This window comes from Barbus barbus (genome assembly GCF_936440315.1).
Source record: "Barbus barbus genome assembly, chromosome: 26".
In the NCBI taxonomy this organism is placed as follows: domain Eukaryota; kingdom Metazoa; phylum Chordata; class Actinopteri; order Cypriniformes; family Cyprinidae; genus Barbus; species Barbus barbus.
This window is the reverse complement of record NC_136754.1, coordinates 29,580,059-29,607,534: the sequence shown is the minus strand read 5'-3', so window position 1 is coordinate 29,607,534 and position 27,476 is coordinate 29,580,059. Positions and strand designations below refer to the sequence as shown.

At 38.7% G+C, this 27,476-nt stretch overlaps 1 protein-coding gene across 3 annotated transcripts; it reads right to left on the bottom strand.

The window, feature by feature from the left end:
* Window positions 1-3,559: 3,559 nt before the first annotated feature.
* Window positions 3,560-24,629, bottom strand: LOC306846256 (NLR family CARD domain-containing protein 3-like). 3 transcript variants are annotated; one of them, XM_079379495.1, is made up of 8 exons: window positions 24,417-24,629; window positions 20,204-20,324; window positions 11,604-13,673; window positions 10,863-11,036; window positions 8,108-8,281; window positions 5,536-5,709; window positions 4,744-4,790; window positions 3,560-4,667 (listed from the first exon to the last, which is right to left on the bottom strand). In XM_079379495.1, the coding sequence occupies exons 2-8, from the start codon at window positions 20,320-20,322 to the stop codon at window positions 4,117-4,119; spliced, it is 3,309 nt and encodes a 1,102-aa protein (XP_079235621.1). In that variant the 5' UTR covers window positions 20,323-20,324; window positions 24,417-24,629; the 3' UTR covers window positions 3,560-4,116. The 3 variants fall into 3 exon arrangements, with proteins under 3 accessions (XP_079235621.1, XP_079235622.1, XP_079235623.1); XM_079379496.1 differs by having other exon boundaries at window positions 3,566-4,667; window positions 24,399-24,533; XM_079379497.1 differs by lacking the exon at window positions 10,863-11,036 and having other exon boundaries at window positions 3,566-4,667; window positions 24,417-24,595.
* Between the last annotated feature and the right edge of the window lie 2,847 nt (window positions 24,630-27,476).

The following is a 27,476-nucleotide window of genomic DNA, read 5'->3' as shown; positions in this document are numbered from 1 at the left end:
TGTGTGTGTGTGTTTCTTATTTAAAAGCAGAGGCTCTGTTCAAAGACTACATCTGGATCGGATTCAGAGTGATGATCAAAACGGAGTAGATGGATTTTATCAACACCCCCAAAGCTTGCACAGTACCACTTCCTGGATCGTCATTTCATTTGGTAACATTGAACATATGCATCTGCTTACATAAGTGATCACTTGTTTCTGTTTTTTCATCGTGTTTTGATCCAGACAGTATTCTTTTATGCAAAAAGATTCCATGTGTTTTTGCAGAAAGCAGCTTAATGAAACATGAGTGTCATGATCACATTTCAAGGGATCATGTTGCATGTATAAGCAGCAACTGCCAGCTGTGTGGAACTGCTACTAAAATCAAATGCTTTCATTGCATTTCAACAGTCAAATACACACAGGATTATATCAAAATGCCCCTCTTGCCAAGTATTCACATGAACATTTTGGCTATGTCTTAAGTGAACATAAACATGTGCATTAGGTCTTAAAGTGACAGCAGCCTAATATACCTGCCGCCGTCTATGTCATTAATGTTAATCAAACAACAAATGAAAAAGGGAGAATCACTATTCTTGACTGAATAACTTAATAATAATTGTGAAGTTTCACTGGCATCTAAAGTTACAGCCTCACAATAACAACCTTATTCCCAACAAAAATAACTATATCACAACATATATTGTTTACACTATAAACAAAAAATGTTGAGCCAACTTAAAATTTTAAGGCAACCAGCTTCAGCAGATTTCTGAGTTCTCTCAACTTATTTTTGTAGGAGATTCTCAACGAAAAAACTCAAAAATCTGCTGAAGCTGGTTGCCTTAAAATTTTAAATTGGCTCAACTTTCTTTTTTTTTTTTTACAGTGTACGTGAAATTAAATTATTCATATTGTGAATAAGATTTTGGTCATATCAGCCACCTCTATGAATGTACTTAAAAAGTACAGAATCAAATCAAGTGAAATTGAGACCAATCTTTTTGTCAGTCGTATTGTTCTGAATTTGCAAATATTGTTCCTCAATTTAATAGAAAACCAATGAATCATGAAGTGAAACAATTCACTGTCTACCTAAAGATTCAAACCTCTAATCTGACTTTATAAAGTGGTCTGTGGTATGGCTCCTTGTTAGTATCTCCTCATCCACGTCCAGTGTGCAGCATCCACCTGAATGATGTGGCGGCAGCCATTAATGCACCAGATCGCCAACCACACACCAGTTTATTCGTGGAGAGGAGAGCAATGCAGCCAATCAGTAAATATGGAGATGATTAGGAGGCCATGATGGTCAGAGGTCAATGGGCAAATCTGGCCAGGATGCTGAGGTTATACCTCTGCTCTTTTCAAAAGACATCCTGGGATTTTTTTATGACCACAGAGAGTCAGGGCCTCGGTTTAACGTCTCATCTGAAGGATGGTGCTTTTTGACAGTATAGTGTCCCTGTTAATATAGAGTGCTGGGATCAACACAAACCGTAGGCTGAGCACCCCCTGCTGGCCTCACTAACACCTCTTCCAGCAGCAACTTGGTTTACCCAAAAGGTCTCCCATCCAGGTACTGACCAGGCTCAATCACACCCACTGATGAAGTCTCTGTCACGTTACAAACTTTCTGAGCATCTGAAAACATCAGTGTGATTCTGCTTTCATCCAGACCATCAAAGATGAGCACAACTTTACACTCCTCATAAATCTTTGAGTCCAGATCTTGAAGTTCAGGATGAAAGTCCAGCAGAAGTCTCTGAAGACAATACTGATGATCTTGAATCAAGTTCAGCTCTCGAAATGGAAGCACAAACAAGAAATCTACATCCTGATTGGATTTTCCCTCGGCACAGTCCAGAATGAACTTCTGCACAGAGATGGTTTTTCCGATTCCAGCAATGCCTTTAGTAAGAACAGTCTTGAGTTTGTCTTTCTCCTCACATTTTGGCTCAGCTGAGGCTTTAAAGATGTCATTGCAGTAGATTGGAGTGTCTTGTGCGAGTTGTGTTCTGGCTGTTTTCTCCATCTGTAAAACCTCATGTTCTTCATTCACTCCATCACTCTCTCCTTCTATGATGTAAAGCTGTGTGTAGATCCTGTTGAGGAGGGGTTCATTCTCTTGGAGTTTGATTCCCTCAAATAAACTCTCATACTTGTTCTTCATGCTAGTTTTATGCTTTTCTTTGACTCTTTTCAAGTCTCCAGTCTCCACCTTCAGGACTGCTGGTGTGTAACAAACTCTGTGCATCTGTAGAACAGGACATGTTCTAGATCTCTTTCTGCACAGAGGACAGTCAAAGTCCTCGGCTACTCTTGACTGATCCTAGTAGAAACTGATGCACTGTCTGCAGAAACTGTGTCCACATGTGATAGAGACCGGATCTCTAAGAATATGCTCACAAGCTCCACATCTGGACTGATCCTGGATCAGGTCATCCATCTTTTCACTAAAGAAACAGGTTTTTAATAACACATCAAAGTTTGCCAAGAGTGAACAGTATAAATATTAAAGCATTCTATTTCAGTTTTCAGCATTATTTGTGTAATTATTTCAGTAGGGAGAGGAAAAATAAAACTTTTAAGGACAAATTTTCTGGTCAAGTTAATGTGGAATGACACCTTATCAAAGTAGATGTAACTACAATGTAATCAAGATGAAAGCTGAGAAGTTTTATTTTGCAGCAAATGCATTCAACTTTTCACCTGCCGCAGAACTCCACAGCTGTTGCACAACTGTACAAAATCTAATGCCGCCCACACACTACAAGACTTTTATCCCTGTTTTACTGTTAAATGAAACTCAAGAAGTCTGGGAAGACTGTACTGATGATCTGAAAATCAAGATCAGCTCTCAAAATTGAAACACAAACATGAAGAACATGCTAATGAAGAATGCAGACAAAAGTTCAAAATTGAAAGCAAATCATTGTTCGTTGACTTGAATGATTATCACTATGTTTGAATGATCATAAGCACGATCTGAGAGATGCCCACCAATGCCTTGTGTTGCCAGGGTCGTGGTTTTCCTGCACAATTAGACCATTATACAAATGCAGTCATTGGAAAAAGTCCACGGTTTGTGGATTTGGCCTACTCATATAATGTTCCGCTGCAGCCAAAATGTTTATCTGTAGACAAAGAAAAATGTAAAAATCATCCTTTTACTAATGTGTGTTGATCCTTGGGATGACTACCTGGCAACATAAGAACCACTGAAAGAGCAAGTAAAGGTAAGATGGTTTAAGAAGCATGTGAGGACACTTCACAATCTAGAAGTTACGTTATATAGAGAATTTTAAGGCACTTTAATAGAGTATGTCTTTTAGACAGAGCATTTAAATGGCAAAATCTCAAATCTGCTAAATGACTATCAACAAAATTCATGCTTGCATTGGAGAGAGTATCAGAAAGAGGCACAGAGGCTGAATTTAAAGTGGCATTAGATGTACTTACACACTGTTTGAATCATTTGATTTGTTCAAAAGGACTAATTTATGAATGGGTAATTTAATAATTTGCTTGACCAATTGGTTCAAAATAGGGATTCAGTCAGGAACAAACAGCTCGAGGGTGTATAAAACTTCTGTTGTGGATTTATTTGTAAGTCACTTAACATTAACTTTTTGTGTATTGTACAAAAAAAACAACAACAATTTCAGATTTGCAGTGCTGATATTCAGGAAAACAATATTGTTGCTTGATTGATATTGCTTAACTATGTTTACAAACACATATAAACAACAACTCATAAATTTGGCATTTTTTTACAACCATATCTTGAATTCTGAAGGCAAATTAACGGAATCCCCCATTCATTTCTGACCTGCTTTCCCTATGAGGTGACAATGAGGATCTGCTCTGTCAGAGTCATTCAGTGGCTGTCTGTAAATTCCTTTAGAAAACAGCATGTACAGCGCTTGTATTTTCAGAGAGATTATGTACAAAACTGGGAAAAATACATATAAAACAACGTTATGTCCGTGAGATAATTAAACACTACAGTTTAATTGAAACAGAGACCCCCAGGCGTCCTGAAGTAAGAAAATGTCATCTTCTAATACCTTTGCAGGATAAATATGTCATAAATATGTTGTAAATATGATTTTTTTGTCTTTCATATTTTTATGTTTGACATCCTTGTTGTACCATGTGACACAGAGACACAGATGAGTCATAATAAACCCCAAATCCAGCATAGACGGGTTCAGTGAACGTGGTGTTGAATGTGTGTATGTGAGTGAGTGTGTGTGTGTCAGAGACACCGTAGAAGGACACCGTACCAGCAGACCAGTCCAGATACACACCTACTCGATTAGATGAAAATGAAGGGGCAGGTATATCAGTGCTGTTATTATTGTGACAGGCAATGAAACGTTTATAAAAGCCACTCAGATTCCAAGACTTTTGATTGAATCCAAACATACAGTCACTTCCTCCTTTCCTGCTGATTTCTTTATATGACACTGATATTTCTGTCCCCGTCCCACTCCATTCAGCCTCCCAGTAACAGCGTCCAGTCAGACCCTCTCCACACAGAACCTGAAGACATTCAAATCTCTCTGGATGATCAGGATACGACTGATGGTCTTGCGCATGCTTTGCCATCTTCTTGTCCTCAGACAGGATGACTTGAGTGTGTGCTGTGTTTGGGTCGAGTGTGAGATCACAGGCATCTGAACACAAAAAGAGAGATGAGAAGTACATACAAATCAATAATCACTATCTGTGAATGTGTGCATTTAAACCTACACTTCCGTAGTCCTGCAGTAATCCTGAAATCTGCTCCATGGTCCACACTATAAACACACACACAGAAAAATACAAAAGCATGATCTCACTTTTCATATTGTTTTTATTCCAGATGCAGCCAAAGACTGTTCTAATTAACGCCTCCTTTTTCTAAGATAAATTAAACTTTGTGGCATTTCTTCTTAGTTTGGCAAATCAATATACTGTAGTAAAAGTTCTATTAGCACTGCTCATGTCTGCACTGTCATCCTTAAATTTAAAACAAAATTTTGTTTTATTAATCTCCATTTTTAATGTTATTGGAATAATGGATTATCTCCTAGAAGTTGACATTCTAGGAGATATGTCATAGAAGTTGATAATAAGTAAATTATGCAACATTCCAGCATTTTGCGAAAAACATGTTTATATAGCAGGATGCAGCCAAGAAAAGTGAGTGATTTTATTTGATTTATTTTTGTTGTTGTTTGATTCATTTTAATAACAGCAATACCTTAACTAGATACCTAATTGCACAAGACCTGATACCTGTTTCTCCTGAGACATGAAGCCTTTAAAACGGAGGCACAATGCAAATGGCTGAGGCTTGACAATGTTCTAATATGTACACGGTATTCTATACATTTCTGTTTCAAGACACAAGCATGTTCACTCTCTACACCACACGCAGCATGACGTCTGTTACTGCCTCACATACTTTGATTTGAATATGCTTTGATTCAAACCCAAAATGTGAAAAAAAGAGATCAGCAACAGAGAGGCAATCAAATCGAAAATATATAAAACACATACATGAGTGTCTGCAGTGAGCAGTTTGGATCGTTCAGTTTGTCACTGAGGAGCTGGACTCCTGATTGTCCTGGGTGATTGTAGCTCAGATCCAGCTCTCTCAGGTGTGACGGGTTTGAACTCAGAGCTGAAGACACAAAACCACAGCCTTCCTCTGTCACCATACAGCCAGACAACCTACACACACACACACACATATGTATCAACAGTCTGATAATCTACAACTGGGCTGGATCTAGGTACAGTAGGGTTTAGGGCGTAAAAATATCTTTATGTCAGTATAAAATAATATAATTATAATAAATGAATTAACACATTACTGTAACAAAGAAAACCTTGTAAAGTCATTTTGGGTGTTCTCACAGGGTAAAAAGGATCATAAATGTTCCACAGGATGTTTCCCTTTGAATCCAATGAGGTACACAATTTTGTGTAGGGCAGGGGTTCTCAACTCTGGCCCTCAAGATCCATTTTCCTGCATAGTTTAGCTTCAACCTAGATCAAACTCACCTGCCTGTACCAACAGTTATCCTAAAGACCTTGATTAGCTTGTTCAGGTGTGTTTGATTAGGGTTGGAGCTAAACTCTATAGGAAAATGGACCTCAAGGGCCAGAGTTGAGAACCCCTAGTGTAAGGGGATTCTTTAGAATCTAGGTCTTCAACCCTGCTCCTGGGGTCCAACTGTCCTGCAAATTTTATTTCCAACCTGCTTTAGCATACCTGGCCTGTGATTTTTAAATTGATCCTGCAGACATTGATTAGCTGGTTCAGGTATGTTTGATAGTTAAACTCTGCAGGGCAGTGGGTCCCCAGGAGCATGGTTGAAAACCTTTGCTTTAGGATTAGGGATCAGGTTAATATAGCCTAAATCAGGGGGCAGTTGCATAAACTTAGACGCTATGTTAAGACTGTGTCTTAAGAACTACATTTACATTTATTCATTTAGCTGACGCTTTTATCCAAAGCGACTTACAATTGCTATATATGTCAGAGGTCGCACGCCTCTGGAGCAACTAGGGGGTTAAGTGTCTTGCTCAGGGACACATTGGTGTCTCACAGTGGATTCGAACCCGGGTCTCTCACACCAAAGGTATGTGTCTTATCCACTGCGCCATCACCACCCCTAGTTTGGCCAACTATCAGTAAGCCAAGTGGTAATCAGTCTTTATCTGTCAGTATTTAAGCCATTTTTCCTAAAAAAATCTAAATTTGGTTAACTTGATTAACTCTTTCACCACCATTGACAGAATTTTTTTGTCTTTCCATGTTTTCACTGGTATATGGTAGGAGGCGCTATTACACATATTTTGAAAGATTATTGAACATCTGGATCAAAACACTGTGCATAAGAAGCAAAAACATGCAAGCAGAAAGCAGAAACACGTGCCAGCAGAAACATGTAAAATAATGTGATCCTCAAACATTAATCATTATATAAATCAAAACTGCCTAACATTACCGAATGAAATGTCAACCCAGGAAGTGGTATACGACCATGCAAACTTTGGGGGTGTTGATGGAAGCAATGCAATCCATTCCATTTATATTTTGATCATTGATCTGAATCTGATCTTTGACAAAACTTTTCTCTGCTTTTTTTTTTTTTTAAATTAACCTTACCCATATTGATAAAAATAAGTGTTGATAAAAACAAAATGCATAAAGCTAGAATAAAACACTTTTTTTTTAAAGCAGAGGCTTTGTTCTTTCTTTTGACATTTTACATATTAAGATATTAATACCACAAAATATTCTGGGGCTATGAAAATTTTGTGAAAGTTATCAAGCATGCTGGTGGTGGCTGGCAACTTAATTAAAAAAAAAAACACTGGCAGGGAAAGAGTTAAAATCCTTTCAAATGTGTCAACAGAATAAAACATTTTTTATAGCAAAATCTCTAGTAATTTACATTTTAAATGGTTGTCATGATACAGTCATATCGTCCAGCCCCAATCTTATAGAATTTATGTTGTATTAGTTTAATATTTTTCAGTATCAGTTTGTGTGACACAGAGCTGTGCTGTGGTTTGTAACCAGTAACAGGTAAGTGACTGTGATTTAAACTAGAAGTGACATGCTCATTCAAATTGTACCCCCTCAGATTTTTCATTTAATTAATCTAAGATCTTTTAAAGAACTGAACTAATAAAATGTATACCTTATGCCCATATCATAACAAACCCACAGCGTCATATATCACTTTTTTTTCTTTCTTTAACAGGCTGTATACACATTCAAACTGGCCTTTGAACTTACTGGCTTGTTTACTGCGTACATGGTACCATTCAAATATTAGGTCAGTATTAGTTTTTGAAAAGTTCATTAAAACAAAAAGTAATTTCAATATTATGTTATCAATATTAAGTTTCATATATGCTAGCATTCATCTACATAACGTAACAGCACACATTTACATGATAGTAGCATTTAACATTACAATTCTAAAAAAAGTGCTTGCATAATTCCAATTACATGCAACACAACTAAACAGTAATGCGTCAGTGGTCTGGATTTCATTTGAGGCAGCCCAGCAGTCTGTACCCAAATCTATGCAATATACTCTTTTTTACACACCTCAGTATCTGCAGCTGACAGTTTGGACTCTTCAGTCCATCAGAGAGCAGCTTCACTCCTGAATCCTGCAGGTCATTGTTACTCAGGTCCAGCTCTCCCAGGGCACAGTTAGAGGATTGCAGATTTGATGACACAATTTCACAGGACTGACCAGTGATATTACAGCTGGGCAATCTGAACAGAACGGGGGGGGGCATTACATAGGCATTTTATCATACAAAGTTTGATTTGCCCTCTTTGGTTGTACATCAGTACTAGGGATGTCACAACACAAAAAGTTCAGTAGTCAGTACCAATAGCAGAGAAATTCATACTGTTATATAATGTATTAAAATGTTAACTGTCACATAATGTTTATATATTAAGAGGTGGTCAGGGAAGCATATGACCAAATGCAGACGAACATCACATAATCTGTGGTGGAACTCATGTTAGAATGTGATATGCGGGTGTTTTGCAACTGTGATCATGGACACTATTGCTGATTGTCATGATGGATAAAAGATTAAATTAAATGTTTCAAGATTAAATTAAATGTTTCAAGATTAAATTAAATGTTTGCATACTCAAAGTCTAATGTAATGCAGTTTAAGACTTAAGTCAAACAAATCAAGCACCTGTGTATAAAACAGGAGTCGGCAACCTATGGCACACAAAAGGAAAATCACTGGCATGCAAACAGGGAAAACTGCATTCTGACATACATTTTGATGTAATCATTCCTTAGTCACACAGCTGGTTAGGAGCTATAAATACTATGTGTGAGAATTAATCTGTTTTAGTCTAATGCTTCAGAAATAAATTAAGATTCTGCACTATTTGTATGACAAATACAGATTTTTATCTGAACATTTAAAACTGATTATCAGGGATGTGAAGTAACGAATTACAAATACTCACATTACAGTAATTAAGTAGTTTTTATCAGTAATTGTAAAATGACAAAAATTGTGTACTTTTACTTGAGTACATTTTAAGCGATGTATCGGCACTTTTACTCCGCTATTTTCCTCCGTTTGTGGTCTTACATGCTAATTTTAATTTTATTTTTTATCTATTAATATGATTGGATAGAGAGATAGTAATCGGTCTCGTGACTTTCGTCAAATCAAATTGTGCATAGAAAACTTTAACCGCCAACTGCTATTTATCATGGCTGCTGGAAGTGCATTCTTCAAGCATCAATTCAGTCACATCTTCCTCTAATTTGTTAAGGTAAATTTCGGATTTCTGCTTACTAAATGATTTGTGTATATGCTTGCCTATCTACGCGGCCTGAAATTTGGTGTGAGGTTGCGGGTATTGTATACAGTGTTAACTCCTGCAAGTGCCACGTTTGGTAAATTCCCACTCAGTTATGAGATGCGCGATCTGAGATGCCTCGTCTCTCTCACACGCGTTCTGCTGCAGTCACTTAGGTAAGTCGTTGTTGCTTGGTGAACTTTTTGACTTTGAGCGTGTGATGCGTGCTGTGAAAAAGTGTGTTGGAAACACTGTAAAACTATTTGAAATAATGTACTCAAATTGAGGACCAATCTGCATATTATTGATGACCTGTGGCATCTACACTGCATCTGTGTCAGCGCGTGATGTAATAAAACTGCAGCTCATTAATAAACTTTTTTTTTTTTTTTTGGGTCCATTTTATACAGTCCGCCTTCATTTAGCAAGTGCACTCACACATAAACAATTTTCAAGTTCAACACTTTTTGTTCCATTCAGTTGTGGATGCTGCTGATTCACTGAGACTGCCGCGGCTCAGCAAAGAGACGTGCGTTTGTGTTTTCTTTTGAAAAAGTTTTCCCAGAAATACTTTGCTATTTAATACATTTTCCTTACAAATGTTTTTGTCAACATAACAATTCGAGTAAATGTATAATAGGTATGGCATGAAGCCATCCTTCTAGAACAATGCATAAAATTTAAATTGTAACAATTTATTAAGTTTAGTTATTCTTATTTCTTTATTGCAAAACGCTAAAACTGGCACCGTTTTTGAGAGAAATGGATCTCATTTTATCCCATATCATGGTGTGTGATGCTGAACTATGAGTTTCTAATGGTGTTTGTATTTGCACTATTCTAAACATTAATATTTTATGTGCAACAACAGCATGCTGTCTCAGTGGCCTTACACATGATTTTAAATCTATTTTTCAAACTTTATGATTTAAATGGGGATGATTGTACTGAGAATAACTTTCATCTTTTCTTCAACTGAATACTGTTTCCGTGTTATTTTGATGTGTTTTAAAGAGATGGCAGTCAAAATGAAAACTAAAATATTCTTAAATATTCTTCATTCTTTATGACAAACAAGCTAATGTGAATTACAGGATGTAGAACGTTTTTTAAATGTATAAATTGCAGTGTACATAGTTTATTACGACGGGGTAGAATCCACCGCTCAGTACTCACTGCTCAATACTCATGAGTACTTTTAAATAGGCTACTATTTTACTCTTATTCAAGTAGTTTTTTGGACAAGTACTTTTACTTTTACTTGAGTATATTTTTTCAGTACTCTTTCCACCACTGCGGATTATGTACTGTAGAAAAAAATAAAAATTTAAAATGGCACTTCATGCAAAAAAGTATTATACCCTGGTATAAAGTGTTAAAAAATGTATTTATTTGTTTTATTTATTTATTTTTTGTTAGAAAGTGTAACAAAAAGGCCTATAATCAATAACAACAGTGTTGAGATAACTGCTCTTACACAATAATTAATAAATGACTAAATCCTTATAAATACCTCAGTGTCTGCAGCTGACAGTTTGGACTCTTCAATCCATCAAAGAGCAACTTCAATCCTGAATCCAGTAGGTCAGTATTAGTCAGGTCCAGCTCTCTCAGGGCAGTGTTTGAGAACTGAAGAGCTAATGATAAACTCTCACAGTACTGAGCAGTGAATCTACAGTCAGCAAATCTAGGGGGGGAGAGTATGCAAATATGCTGTCAGTGTTTTTTTGTTTTTTTAATCCTAATTATTTCAAACAGGCATTAGAGGTATAATTCACCCCAAAATTAAAATTGCCATCACTTACTCAACCTCATGTCACTTCAAATCTGTATGTAGGGGTGTGCAATATGACAATATTAGATGTGAATATTAGATCTATCTGCTGCTGTCCAGTGGCTACTTTTTGATTATTATTGTTTTTATCTTTATCATGGTAACATCCACGAGACAGTTCAGTTTTTAATTGTTTAATCAAATGTATTATTTGCATGCATACTAAAGCATTGCCAAACATTTGGCAATGTTTTTGCTAAAACAAAAGTTTGTTAAAACAAATGTTTTCATTCACACGTCTAACATACATTTTTTTGAGCATACACCCTTCTTTTGTATCTTAATTAGATGTGTGTCAGTAGAATTAATAGATCTGTGCATTCTGTCTTAATGTGATAACAGCCTAACTTTAATAAAACAACAAAATACATTGTTTTTTACTTTACAAAATCTCCCATTGTAATACTATGGTGTACTCACAGAGCTTTTTTGCAGTTGCTCGCAGCTGGTATCAGTCTTCTTCTACCCTCATCTGATGTGTTGTATCTCTTCAGATCAAACTCATCCAGCACCTCATCTGACATCTGAAGCATGTAGGAGATTGTTGAGCATTGAGCAGGAGAGAGCTTCTTCTCTGAGTGTTTGTCTGATTTCACAAACTCCTGAATTTCTCTGGCCAGACTCTGATCTTTCACTTCCAGCAGGCAGAGGAAGAGATTGATGGATCTTTCAGTGGAGAGTCCATGTCCATCTTTGATCTTCTCTTTAATGTACAGTGAAGTTCTCCGGATGTTCTCTGAGCTGTTCTCTGTGTGTGTCAGTAGATCCTGTAAGAGTCTCTGATTGGACTCCAGTGAGATGCCCAGCAGGAACCGCAGGAACAGATCCAGCTGTCCATTCTCACTCTCAATGGCTTTATCTACAGCTCCTTTATGCAGATAATGCATTGAATCAAAAACCTTAAGGGTTTCCATTGTACAGCTTAAGTAGCAGTAAAACACATGAAAAGCAGCAAGAAACTCCTGAATGCTCAGATGAATGAAGCTGTAGACTTTCCTCTGATGAATCACAGATTCCTCCTTGAAGATCTCAGTGCAAATCCCAGAATACACTGAGGCATCAGTGACGTCTATGCCACTCTCACTCAGGTCCTCCTCATAGAACATCACATTGCCCTTCATCAACTGCTTGAAAGCCACCTCAGCAAGTTTCACAATCACTTCTATGTTGGACTGCATTACTTTCTCTGGATCTTTCTCTTCATACTTCTGATTCCTCATGTTGATCTGAATCAGCAGAAAGTGGATGTACATTTCAGTCAGAGTTTGGGGGATTTCTGCACTCAGATCTTCCTTCAGGAGCTTTTGAAGCACAGTTGATGAGATCCAGCAGAAGACAGGGATGTGGCACATGATGTGGAGGCTTTTTGCTCTTCTGATGTGTGAGATGATCATGTTGGCTTGATGCTGGTCACTTATTCTCTTCCTGAAATATTCCTCCTTCTGAGACTCATTGAATCCCTGAATTTCTGTCAGACGGTTGATATATTTGGAGGGGATCTGATTGGTTGCTGCTGGTCTGGAAGTGATCCAGATGAGAGCAGAGGGAAGCAGCTCTCCTTGCATGAGGTTTGACATCAACACACCCACTAATGAAGTCTCTGTCACGTCACAAACTTTCTGAGTGTCTGTAAACATCAGTGTGATTCTGCTTTCATCCAAACCATCAAAGATAAACACAGTTTTACACTCCTCATAAGTCTTTGAGTCCAGATCTTGAAGTTCAGGATGGAAGTCCAGCAGAAGTCTGTGAAGACTATATTGATGATCTTGAATCAAGTTCAGCTCTCGAAATGGAAGCAAAAACATGAAATCTACATCCTGATTGGCTTTTCCCTCTGCCCAGTCCAGAATGAACTTCTGCACAGAGATGGTTTTTCCGATTCCAGCGATGCCTTTAGTAAGAACAACCCTGAGATTGTCTTTCTCCTCACATATTGGTTCAGCTGAGGCTTTAAAGATGTCATTGCAGTAGATGGAATTGTCCTGTGCGAGTTGTGTTCTGGCCGTTTTCTCCATCTCATGAACCTCATGTTCTTCATTCACTCCATCACTCTCTCCTTCTATGATGTAAAGCTGTGTGTAGATCCTGTTAAGGAGGGTTTCATTCTCTTGGAGTTTCATTCCCTCAAATAAGCTCTCGTACTTGTTCTTCATTCTGGTTTTGTGGTTGTCTTTGACTCTCTGAAGTTTATCATCTACTGCTTTCTGCAGGTCTCCAGTCTCCTCCTGTAGGGCTGCTTGTGTGTTAGAGTCAGCAGAACCAGCAGAACTGGATGCTCCCATGACTGTTTGTGGAACAGAATGTGTTCTGGATCTCTTTCTGCAATGAGGACAATCAACGTATTTTGGTCGTCTCAACTTCTCCCAGTAACAGTAACATTGTCTGCAGAAACTGTGTCCACAGGTTATAGAGACTGGATCTTTCGGAACCTCCCTACACACCACACATTTGGACTGCACACAGGTCTGATAATCCCTCTCACAACTGCTGAGTCCCAATAGAAAAACAAAGTTTTGAATCACAATAAAGTAGAAGAATTATTTGCACAAGATAATTAACATCATCCTATGTTTGCATTGACAATTAGGACAACAATATTGCCCTGTGATTTCTATAATGCGCAAAACAGATTGAATTACAGAATCCCAGTGATTAAATTTGAAACGTAAAAATAGGACTATAAAATTAATTAAATTAAAAATCACAATATGGACATGAGTCTGTGATTATTAAACCACAAATAGACTGTTATTAAAGTATGACGTCTGCATGTTCTGTCTTTATGTGTGAATGAACAGGACCAACACAATATTAATTTAATAAAATAAAGCATACAAAAACAACTTAAATGGTTTGATAATGTTTTTGAAGTAAACTTTTCTAAACAGATTTTCTGTTACTAAAGAGCACAGACACAGGTAATTCACACACGCACATGCTCTCTCTGTCCCTAATACAGACAATCTAATACGATCTCTCTCTAGCCATTCAAATAAAAGCTATCCTTCCAAAGTACTTCATTCCTGTGTCTGGTATCAAGCATGCAGGATGCTAGATCTAAAGACCCATTGCCAAAATAACACAACAGGTGGTTTCTTGCCTCCATGGCATTCATTCAAACACACCTGTGAATTACACAGAATATTATTTGTGCAAAGTGCATTCAAATTTAAACAATACAACATCCTTGAACATGGAAAGCAATAAAAATTACACAACATTTCAGAATTAAACCAAGTTTAATTAAGTTTTAATTAAAAAAATAAATAAATAAATGTATATAGCCACTCTGTGCTTCGCTGTGGAAACAATATTTTTTCCCAATATTCCAAAGCAACTCATGAAAGTAAAAGGTCAGAAAAGTGATCTTATCTTCTGCATGAGCAAGACATTTGTGACTCGTACCGGCAAAATGAGTCTGAATGTGCACAGGCTAATTTTGAGCAACAGGCAAAAATGTTGATTTTGGTAGAATTTGAGATTTTCACAAAAATGAGTTCATTAAGCCCTCGTCTAGCAATCCCAATGCTCAGTAATGAAATGTCTAAAAGTATAATCTCGGTTACATAGGTAACCCTCGTTCCCTGAAGGAGGGAACGGAGACGTATGTTGGACTGACCGACAAATAGGAATCTCGCTATAGAGGCCAATCTGCTTCGAGCGTAACTAAAACGAGCCAATGCACATTGGCATGCAATCATATGCAGCAGCTGCTCACCTGGCAGCGCGGGTATATAATGAGCAGCAGGTGCATTGCATCTTCAGGTTTTCGCTGAGGAGCTGAACAGGTAAGGCGGCGGCATCAGCGGGGTCCAGCGACTGTGCCGATGGGACTTACGTCTACCTATGTAACCGAGACTTTCCCATTCAGTCGGTCACGTTTGACGTACGTCGGACTGACCGACGAATAGGAATCCCTACCAAAGCGCCACAGGAGCTGCCCCCTTCCGGCGCTCTGTAGCAAGCCTCCTGTACCCCCTTGCTTAAGGACAGTGGGACAGGGCAAACACAAAGAGTGTCGATCACTGCTGTTCACCAAAACCCATTTAGTGAGACTATTGGATAACACTGGGAAAGCGTACCCTTTCATTGGAAAAAACCGCTGCAGAAGCCACATCCTTCCCCGAAGGAGTTATGTGGAGAAGTACATATGGAATAACCCCGTAGGGCTGTACTACATATGGAAGTACTGGGGTGACTCCAACCTGACGAGAGGTGGGTTCTCCCAGACATGGGCTTCGTTTAGGAGCAACCCGTGGAATAACACATATGGGATCCCCGTAGGGTCATACATATGGAACCCAGCCTAAATCCAGTTCTCAAGGATACAGTGGAGTAAAGGCTTGTCGCCAAACGCTCCGCCACATCTGGCTGCCGAAGGGTGATCGGAGGACTCAACAGGGTCTGCCTTGTAGGGACTCTCTGGAGCAATAAGCGCATGTAACGCAGCAAGCCGAAACTAAGCCGGGACCTCTCCGTGCCTCTGACCTGAGGTGAGAACACGGGAGGAGATCGGCTCGACACGAAGGCTATAGAATCTAGCGAATGTGTTAGGTTTCGCCCAGCCCGCAGCTCTACAAATATCTGTCAGCGAGGCGCCACAAGCCAGCGCCCAGGAGGATGCCACGCCTCTCGTAGATTGGGCATGCAACCTGAGCGGGCAGGGCACGCCTTGTGCTTGGTAAGCCAAGGCGATGGCGTCCACTATCCAGTGGGTCATCCTCTGCTTGGAGACAGCCTTTCCCTTCTGCTGGCCTCCGTAACAGACAAAGAGCTGGTCTGAGGTCCTGAGGCTTTGAGTTCTGTCTATGTACAGTCGCAAAGCACGAACTGGAAAGAGCAAAGCCAGAGCTGGGTCTGCCTCCTACGGGGGCAGCGCTTGCAGGCTCACTAGCTGGTCCCTGAAAGGAGTGGTAGGAACCTTGGGCACATAGCCAGGCCGGGGTCTCAGTACCATGTGGCCGTCACCTGGCCCGAACTCTAGGCACGATTCGTCGACCGAAAATGCCTGCAGGTCCCCTACCCTCTTGATGGAGGCCAATACAACCAGCAGCAAAGTCTTCATAGACAGAATCTTTAAGTCTGCTGACTGCAAAGGCTCGAAGGGAGCAATCTGGAGTGCTCGAAGAGCAAGGTCCCAAGAGGGTACGGAAGGGGGTCGAGGAGGATTTAACTGTCTCGCCCCCCATGGAACCTGACGACCAGGTCGTGCTTACCAACAGACTTACCATCGATGTGGTCGTGGCATGCGGAAATAGCAGCAGCATGAACTTTGAGGGTGGAGGGAGACAGCCTATGCTCCAACCCTTGCTGCACGAAAGAAAGCACGACACCGATCGAACATCTTCGGGGGTCTTCTCGGCGAGAAGAACACCACTCCACAAACAGGTTCCACTTCAAGGCGTAAGCATGTCTCGTAGACGGTGCACGTGCCGAAGCGATGGTGTTAAGTACCTCAGGGGGTAAGTCACCTAGAACTTCCGCGTCCCGTCCAGGGACCAGACATGGAGTTTCCAGAGGTCTGGACACTGCCCCGTCTCTGAGAAAGAAGATCCTTCCTCAGAGGAATTCGCCAGGAAGGGGCTGTCGCGAGGAGCGTGAGTTCCGGGAACCAGGTCCGCCTGGGCCAATAGGGTGCAACTAGCAGGACCTGCTCCTCGTCCTCCCTGACTTTGCACAAGATCTGTGCAAGGTAGGCTCACTGGGGAAATGCATATTTGCGAAGGCCCCGGGGCCAACTATGCGCCAGTGCATCTGTACCGAGTGTTCCCCCGGACAGGGAGTAGAACAACTGGCAGTGAGAGGTTTCTGGCGAGGCAAACAGGTCTACCTGAGCTTCGCCTCTACTTCGGCAGGTAATGTCAGTCACGTTTGCATCAGCTGACTTTCACCTGATCCACGTCTACCTATAGAAATATCACGGCATCCCTATATAAGTTCTATTCAGTATTATTCAGCAGCTTTATTGCTTTGCTCAGGAGCTAATTAGATGGCAAATTTGATGGGCAAACCATGTCAGCTCTATAGGAAGCATGGAATCAGGAATATTGTGAGAGGGGTTCATTCCCCACATGGTTTGAACTTGAACACAAATTCCCTGCATTGATCGATATAAGCTGCTGTTTTTAGAAGTGACTGTGAGCACTGCTTTTCAAAGCGCTACATTATTGACATGGACTCTTTGCCCGAAAATAATTGCTGAAACTGAAACACTGGCCAGTATAGTGTTGGAAGATACATGGCTATATTTGCGCAGCCTGGTGGCCAAACTTCACTGATTGCACATTCTACCAGTAAGAGCAGAGTGTGAAGGTAGAATTAGCAGAGCAATAGCACAGCTGTACATAAGATATTGCAATGCACACGACATAATGGGAGACATATTAGAGTTCAAAAGAGGACAAACTGTTGGTGCGTGTCTTGCTGGCGCATCTGTGACCAGGACAGCAAGTCTTTGTGGTGTATCGAGAGCCACGGTATCCAGGGTAATGTCAGCATACCACCATGAAGGATGAACCACATCCATCAGGAGAAACTTTCGATACAAGAGGAAGCTGTCTGAAAGGGATGTCCGGGCGCTAATCCGGATTATAGCCAAAAAACACAGCTGCCCAACTCATTGCAGAATTAAATGTGCATCTCAACTCTCCTGTTTCCAACAAAACTGTTCGTTGGGAGCTCCACAGGATCAATATACATAGCCAAGCTGCTATAGCCAAACTTTTGGTCACTCGTGCCAATGCCAAATGTTGGTTTCAGTGGTGCCAGCAGCAGAAATCTTGGGCTGTGGACAATGTGAAACATGTATTGTTCTCTGATGAGTTCACCTTCACTGTCTTTCCCACATCTGGGAGAGTTACGGTGTGGAGAAGCCCCGAAGAAGCTTACCACCCGAACTGTTACATGGCCAGTGTGAAGCATGGTGGTGGATCAGTGATGGATTGGGCTGCAATATCATGGCATTCCCTAGGCCCAATAGTTGTGCTGGTTGGGTGCCATTTTGGGGTGTTTTGGAGAAGCGAGTCAGGAAACATTTTCCTCCACCAGCATCACGTAGTCGTCTTGCCACTGTTCTGCAAGGGGAATTGCTCAAAATCCCTTTGGCCACTGTGCAGGACTTCTATCTATCATTCCCAAGATGAACTGATGCTGTACTGGCCACAAAAGGAGGCAATACACCATATTAATAAATGATTGTGGTTTAAAACCAGGTGTTTCAGTTTCATTGTCCAACCCCTGTAGATATATATATATATATATATATATATATGTGTGTGTGTGTGTGTGTGTCTTGTACTTTCAGATGCATCTGAAATGTCATACCATTGATTTTACAGTACCTAAGAAGTTAAAGTAAATATGTAAGAAAACTGTGCTCTTTCAAAGGATGCATATTTAATACATGGGGGGAGTAAGAACATATAAGGTAGTCACACACTGGACGAGAAGTGCAACACTGTGTCTAGGACAACTTACAGGTATTGCACCCAGTTCAAGACAGCCAGTGGCGTGCACAGACATCCAGAGGGGCAGGGGAGAAATGGCATTACGATTAAAGGTGCAAGGGCTCGAGCCCCCCACCAACAGCATCATGAGTTGCTGCGGACAGTCTTTAACTTTAACTTATTGTTGTTAAACTTAATGTACAAAGCAAACTGTTAGCTGAAATATCTACCAAAAAAACAGACAAAAAAAAAACACTGTAACTCTCGTGTCAGCTTCTTACATGAATGAGATTGTTGGAGGCATTAATATGCTTGATTTGATTTATTCATCTATTTACAAAATAAATGACCAAAAAAATTGAATGAGGCATAACTGATGATAATCAGTAACTGTTAAGGCTAACAAGAGGTTTGTTTGAGATGAGCATGATGATGCAGAACCGATCACCGCAAGATGCATGCAAGTTAGAAATGTGTCCAAAGTGCGGTCTGCCTTGCTCTAATGCCACAATGACATATGCCAAAAATCTCTTGCAACAGCAAGTTTGCTGTGTAATCGAGCGCAGTTGCTCTCCCCCCAGCTGCGCTGTCCAAACGCACGATGGGAAACAACTTGCTGATGACACAGCTTAATGCTCACTGGTTCAAACAACCGTGATGTTGCATTTTCTTCTAAAATGCTTTATTTCTATATCTGATCTCATGTGATTATGTGTTTAAGAGCTCATTCACATGAAGGCAGAGCTTTCTCTTTCCGATCTTTTTTTCCTCGTTCTTCCGTAAACATGGCATCATCTCAAGAAATATCTGCGTACACACGAAACCACTGAAACCAACTCAAAACGATGTAGTACAAATGCCAGACCAGTATGTGGCGCTGTAATTCTGCCACAGAGATACACTAAAAATGGAGAAGACTTGAAGCATAGGCATAAACCTTGCATGCCGAATACAAATCCAACACAACAACAAGAAGACAAACATGGAACAATACATTTATTAATCTGTGTAAATGTTAGTTAATAAAAATACAGTCGTTTATTGTTTGTTCATGTTGTTGTTGCTGTTACGTGACGTAGCGGGGTCTGACTAGGATCGAGACGTGGAGTGATTACATCATCATTTCACAAAATATACGGATTGGCTGTACATATGAAAATGCAAGGCTGTCATTTTCAGATTTATCTATTCTGGGACCCGGTTTCAAAAATAGTGGTTTCAGGCTCCCAAAACGTCGGATCTGTATGAACGAAACGCCAGTACGATACAAATTTTTTAAGTATACAGCTAAACGTGTCTCCGTGTGGATGGGCCCTGAATCATGCATGAATATTCCCAAACACTATGACAGTGCAATCTCTGTGTGAGATATGTGAATGTTGTCATATTTCTAATAAAAATAAATAAATGTTTGTATTAAATTAAAATGGATGATAAATGCATCTTTCGAATGGAATTAAACAGCAAGTACTTTGGGTGTCTTGTTCATAGGCTTGCTGCAGTAGTCGGTGTCACCGGTATAACCCAGTGTTCGGCCATATATTAATATTTAGTATTAATATTTTGTCTTACCTGGTGTCAGAGGTCACCACTTCTTCACTGAATCGAGGAGGATAATCCATGGATTTGTTACTTTTCACAGACACACAGCTGGCTGCTGGATATGCTTCTGCAGTACCTCTGTGCTCCATCACTTCACAAAGAATAATTTCAAAATATATATATTATATATATACATATAAATAATTATAAAAAAATGCATTAATGCATTTTACAGTGAACCCATAGGGGCAGCCTAGGCCAAGCACACGTGACACGCCATTCCCGCATTTGCACCCGCACCCGCTCACACCTCATGTTTGCGGCTGAATGCAAATGATCATTGATGGACAACTATGCTCGAGAAAAGACATCAGCAATCCAGTGAAGATAAAAGAAAATGAAAAAAAAAAAAGTTTTAATGTGGGTAATAATTTCACCAACACATCTAATATTCTCTCTGAATTTCCATGAATTTCCATGTTCCCTTATGCAAATTAGCCATGGTTTTACTACGAATAAAACCAAAGGTCATGGTTCTTGCAGCCATGGTAACCACAAATCAACCATATTTTGTTACTTCAAATAATAGTTTACAAAAAAGTATTAAGATTTTTTTTTTGTGATTATAAAAACAGACCTAAATCAACAACAGCCTTTAAAATGACTTAAAATGCATTATATAAAAACAACAATGAAAAAGAGGCAATAATGATTGGTTAATTAATAATTATATGGTTTCAGTGAATAACACTGTTAAAGTACATAATGTAATACAAAATAAATAATTTATGTACAACCTGAATTCCGGAAATGTTGGGACGTTTTTTTAAATCTGAATAAAATTAAAAGTAAAAGACTTTCAAATCACATGGGCCAATATTTTATTCACAATAGAACATAGATAACATAACAAATGTTTAATTCACGAGTTCGCCCTTGCGTATAATGAACAGAGTTAAGGTTAGTTGCTAGATGTTCTCACAGCTGAATCGTTTCAAAATGTCTTTCTTTTTCAGCCCTTTGTTTTCCCCGTGCCAACTTTTTTGAGACCTGTAGCAGGCATCAAATTTTAAATGAACTCATTTAATGTATAAAAGTGTAAGATTTCTCAGTTTAAACATTTGTTATGTTCTCTATGTTCTATTGTGAACAAAATACTGGCTCATGTGATTTGAAAGTTTTTAGTTTTCATTTTATTCCAATTTAAAAAATGTCCCAACATTTCCGGAATTCGGGTTGTACATTACATATTATTACAAATGCCTAAAAAAGGGGGCCAAAGGCCTGGTAATTGCTGCTGTTACACTTACAGGACGATCAAGCCCTTGTTTAACATTGACCAAACATTTAATTCAAATATTCACTTAATCTTTAATTTTTGGCCATCTTTTTGTGATAGAAATGACACAGCCTCTACAATTTCTTCAAAAAAAATTTGTGGACATCACAAACCTTTTTTTCTTTTTTTAATATACACTATATTTAAAGTATTGGGTCACCCCCTTCTAATGAACATGTTTGACTACTTTAGTAATTTCTATGAGTACTAATCTTAATGTTTAAGCATATAATGATATTATACGGAATTGTGTGCTTCTAATTTTATAGCAACAGTTTGGACAGAACTCTTTTCTATTCTAACATGACAGTGTCTCTGTGTATAAGACACGGTTCAAAAAGACATGATTGATTGAGTCAGTGTGGAAGAACTTGACTGGTCTGCAGAAAGCCTGATCCCAGCTGAACACCTCTGGTGTGACTTTAAATGCAGGCCTTGAGCCAAAAAAAAAATACATCCAAGCTATTTCATCTTCTAAGAATTTCAAAGCTCTTAAGATAATAAACCTGTGCTACGTTCAAGTTGTAATTTTCTGCATTCTATTCGTAATTGATGTTTCACTTTCATTATCAGTTTATTTAAATATGTATTTTTATATTTGTGCTATGCTTATATTTTTTTATACCTTGGCAATAAAAAAAGAAAAGAAGAAAAAGAGAAGTTGTTCAGAATTTAAGCTCAATTGAGATGTGCCTTGCCTCAAAAGTAGATAAGAGTAGGTGGCTGCAGAGGAGTGAAAAAATGCAGTCCAGACGGACAGTTCTCCCTTCTCATAGTGGATTAGTCAATGGCATTTTTCGTGATTCATACTCATGTGCTTTGTTGCAATAATAAACTGGATTATATCACATGATAATAAATATGATGAACAAAACTCCCTAAGTACTTTTTATTTCATGTAAAAACAATCACATTTCTAACTGGCTGCATCTTGCGGTGATCACCTGTGATTGGTTCTGTACTGATTTTGTTTTGCTCATCTCACACAAGCCTTTTGCCAACCAGCTTCTCAAGATTCGCTCTCACGGCACTTTGATGGAGAACGTCACAGTGACGTGGCATCAGGGCCATCTCAAGAAGGACAACATTTCTAACCTGCATGCACTGCTTCAAGTCCTTGGGCACAAAGGTAATGCTACATCACCAGTAGCTGATAAATATGGCTGACAAAGCACATTTCTGATACAAAATATAAATAGCTGTGGTTTTAAATTGTAAATAGTTTTTTTTTTTACATCTATTTAACACATTTGAGATCTCAGCGGTCTCGGAGACTTGATATATAAATGTATGTTTAATTATTTAATATTGCAGTATAATTATGGTTAATATTAAGAAGTAACATTTCACTCAAGAATATTAATATTAAGGTAATGTGACTAGAGAATGCAAAGCAACATCATAAAAGAAGTAATTGTGCTGTCAGTGCACCCCCAGCAAATATTGTGATTTCCCCCCTGAATAACATTGCAATAATACAATAATAATAAATATTAATTTAAAGATTTAACAGTGTATTCCACATTTAAGCCACTGGCACATGCCGCTATGTTTGATGGCACATCTATATCAGTAGAATAGCATGACAACAAACATTTAGCATCAAAGTTTTGTCAAGTTACATTTACCACAGACTTTATTTTACTCACAAATTAAAAACTCCATTATAAAAACCCATATGAAAACATTGAGGGAACCAGTCTTCCAGATTTTGACGCCACAACTAAGCCACACTATAAGCCTATATATTGTATGTAAGCCAATAGGCTATGGAGGATGAGCAATTACTTAAGTATAAATAAATAAATGAATAAATACATAAATGCAGAAATAAATAAATGTAGAAATACATAATTAAATACATGAAAAACTCATCACCAAACACCAATGACTTGTACATAAGGGTACAGTCATTTCAGACACGTCCAAATCTGTTACAACAGAGATGGAAATACAGTTTTTAAATACATGAATTATGTTTCCATCTTTGTTGCCAGTTTTGTTAGTGCCTTCTTCTGTTCTAAAGAAGGGGGTGTCCCAACACTTTTGTCCTTACGGTGTCTATACAAGTCATTGGTGTTTGGTGATGAGTTTTTGACTCGAGGTCTGCATATGAAGTCACATCAGAGGTGTTCAGCTGGGATCAGGACTTGGCTTTCTGCAGACCAGTCCAGTTCTTCCACACTGACTCAATCAATCATGTCTGAACCGTGTCTTATACACAGAGGCACTGTCATGTTAGAATAGAAAAGAGTTCTGTCCAAACTGTTGCTATAAAATTAGAAGCACACAATTCCCTAGAATATCATTATATGCTTAAACATTAAGATTTGTATTCATAGAAATTACTAAAGTAGTCAAACCTGTTCATTAGAAGGGGGTGCCAATACTTTTGGCAATATAGTGTACATATTACTGCAAGTCATTCTGTATTAACACAGCGAGACACGAGACAGATATAAAACCTTGCAGTTCGGAGGAGCCTAATGGTTGTTGCATGAATTAGCCCCGATATAGAAGGCCTAAAGCATATGTTTAAAAAGCATACAGTAATCAGTTAAATATCGTCTTGCTATTAATTGCGTATGTTCAGTATGTACATTATGCTCCGGCAGACAGTCACTATTGGAGATGTCACATTCCGCAGTTTTCAGTGGTAGGCCTACACGCCACATCTTCTTGTGGCATATGCCACAGTCCACTGGGATACGCCTCTGAAAACTGGATGTGCCACTAAACGTAGCCCCGCGCGCAACATTCCATGCCAGTTAATATCAACATTCTACTGGTCAAGCGGGTGACCCCTTCTACATTACCTTCAGACATCATTTTACATATTTATAGTATTATCACTTTAAACATTCTAAACGAGAACATGCATCGTACCTTTATAAACGTACTCACCAAGCAAAACTCTCCAGCGACGGAAAGTTCTGTACTTTCACTTTCGGTTTCGCGGTAGGTCTATTACAGAATAATTTAACAGCTAATCCAAGTAAAGTCACTTAAACTGCTGAGATCAAATTTTGTTTCCAAAATGACAATTAACTTTCAGGGTAAGACAGAAACCACGCCCTATATCTGACAATCTGTTCAGTTCCTAAAATATTTGGTTCCACTGGGCGGCGCCTCATGAATATTAATTATATTTCTGAACGTGTGGGCGTGTCCTTGAGACAACGTGCAAACGAACGGAACTAAAATATGGCAACTTGTTTAATGGATTATTTCGAAAAGGAAATAAAATGTCAATATTGAGCATCAGTTCACGTTTTCAAAATAATGCATGTGTAACATCCTCCCAAGAACCATAAAAGAAAGAAAGAAATGAAAATACATATTTTATTAATATTTAATGCTATGTTCTCTGTGGAGGACACCAGGATTTAGGAACAACAAAGACACCAAAACACATGTATAGACAAAAATAATGTAATGGTTTATTATTATTATTATTATTTATTTATATTCACTAATCAATTTTTAGGTTTCAGGCTTTTAAAGGTAATTCTCAACTATGTTCTGAAAGATTTGATATACTATTTCACTTTATCCAGTATGTATGCAAAACTATGTGAAAGGAAGGTGAAAATCACAATACCTGCCTTTACTTTCTGTAGAAGACAGCACCAGCACAAGGAGACCACATGGAGTGGATTATATGCAGACTGAAGGATCTCAGAATTATTTCACATGTTGTGTCAATCAACCTTGGACCAAAAATGGATAGATTTCTGAGAATTGGTGCAGCCCTGGGTAACCTGCAACTTCAAGCAGATGAAGATACTGATTGAGACAGACTGGAGTTGTCAACAAATCAGCCAGTTTTGCTGAGAATACTGAATTAGTGTATATCTGTTACTTGTTAGAAAAGTGATACAAGAAATTTGCAGTGAAATATTAAATTATAATAAAGTTTAATAAAGACAGCTTGAAATAGCTTTTTAACTTTTGAAATGCATACAAGAAACGACTCAATGTGATTCCAGTATTACTGAGGTGCATGCTCATACCAGCCTGAAGGTGGTGCTCAAAGACTGGCATGAACATTATTTATACCTGCATTAATAAGGAAGTGATAGTGTATACAGAACAGAAATTAATGGCAGGTCTGGATCTATCTTTCTATGCAACACTGATCATGATTGCTGGGATGGGTCCAGATAAGCCAATTTGTGTATGATAATATGTAAACAGTACCATTGTTTATATTTTAGATCAAACTCTTGTATATTAAAAACAAGTAAATGTGATGAATATTGACCCTAAGGTGGACATTTTATTATTGTACAAATGGATTAAACAGTCAAGGTGTGGATTTGACCTTCTCACCTAAAACCAATTAACAGCAACAGCTGTGAAGCTCTTCCCCCAGTTACAAGTGGGTTTTTATAACAGTCTTGACTACTGTGATGTGGACATTGTGCACTAGATGCAAGCATTGGAGAGTATGATGACTGGCAGAAAAACAGCTGATGGGTGGAAAGAGTCTACCGTCCTCAGATCATCCAAATGCAGGACTGAGTAAACAGACCCAATAAATGCACACAGAACACACATTTACAAGCCTTCAAAAGACTGGTGTGTTATATAAAATAATTTTTTTTAAAGCTATATTTTTTAAAGCAGGACATTTAACAATTTTCCCCCAACAAAATGCATGACTTGTTGATAAAACACAAAGTATGCAAATCCTAACAATATAGAATATTAAATGCACTATATACAGTATGAAAATAGCTCAGTGAATGTTTTATGTGTTTTAGCATTGCCATAGGGTAGCTATTGTGCATAAAAATAGTAAGCAAAGACATTTTGAAGGATATACACAGTACATGCCATATGAACAGACAATATGTGACGTATTTTTTACACAACTGTAGGTGTTGATGACAATGAGTGTGCTCATGTGGCTGACTCTGATGTAAGTTTATTTGTGCTCTCCTGGTCAAACATTAACTTAAGAAGTTATGTTTTAAATGCTTTTTGTTATTCTGAGAGCACATTCTATATAGACTAGATTCAGAAAACTGTAAAGATACAGTATGTCATATTCTGTAAAGCGATCACGTGATATATGAGCATGCGTCAACCAATCCAAATCAAGAATTCAAGAATGCTGTTGTATTCAATAAATAATTGACTATAGACCCTTGAATTATTGAAAATGTATGCACACTCTCAGCGTTACCACCTCTTGTGCACATTAATTTTTTATTTGTTACATACTGTATACACATATGCGCACATAAATATAACAAAGATAGAACTTTCCATCGATCTTCCCAGTCACTCTGATGGTTCACCATAAAGCATATCAACAATAATCCCAACCAGTTCAATCAGAAATCTTGGGTAATCTTTGATGACCATCTGACCTTTAAAACCACATTGCATAGCTCGGTCATGAGAGTTTGCATTGCACAACATCAGGCTGCACACTTCCTTGTCATTTCTAGATTGGACTATTGCAGTGCTCTTATGGCTGGACATCCAGCGTGTGCAATCAAACCTCAACAAATGATGCGTAATGCAGAAGAAAGGTCAGACTGTTCAATCAGACCAAAAGAGCCCATGTTACACCTCTCCTTATCAGCTGCTGCTTGGATCAGGTTCAAGACACTGATGTTTGTGTAGAGATCAACCACATTGCTCCATTCCGTCTTATGAGTCTTCATCCTTCCAGATAAGTGAACGGCGCCTTATGGTATCATCACAGAGAGGCAAAAAATTATTTTCCAGAACCTTCTCATTTACTGTTCCTTGCTGGTGGACCAATTTTCCGAACTCGATACGGACAGCCAAACCCCTGACAACATGCAAAAAACAGCTTAAAACTCATCTCTTCTGTGAGCACCTGAATGTATTTTGTTGACTCTTATTAGAATATGCGTCCCAAAACATATTGTGTTGAACTGTCCCTGAAATGGTCTAATATTTCCCATAGATTTCTGAAGTAGCCAC

Coding starts and splice junctions, on each gene's coding strand:
- LOC306846256 (XM_079379495.1), bottom strand. CDS start 20,322: ATGGAGCACAGAGGTACTGCAGAAGCATATCCAGCAGCCAGCTGTGTG. Junction 13,674..20,203: donor GTGGTGACCTCTGACACCAG/GTAAGACAAAAT, acceptor ATTGGGACTCAG/CAGTTGTGAGAGGGATTATC. Junction 4,791..5,535: donor TGCTCACTGCAGACACTCAT/GTATGTGTTTTA, acceptor GTGTGTTTATAG/TGTGGACCATGGAGCAGATT.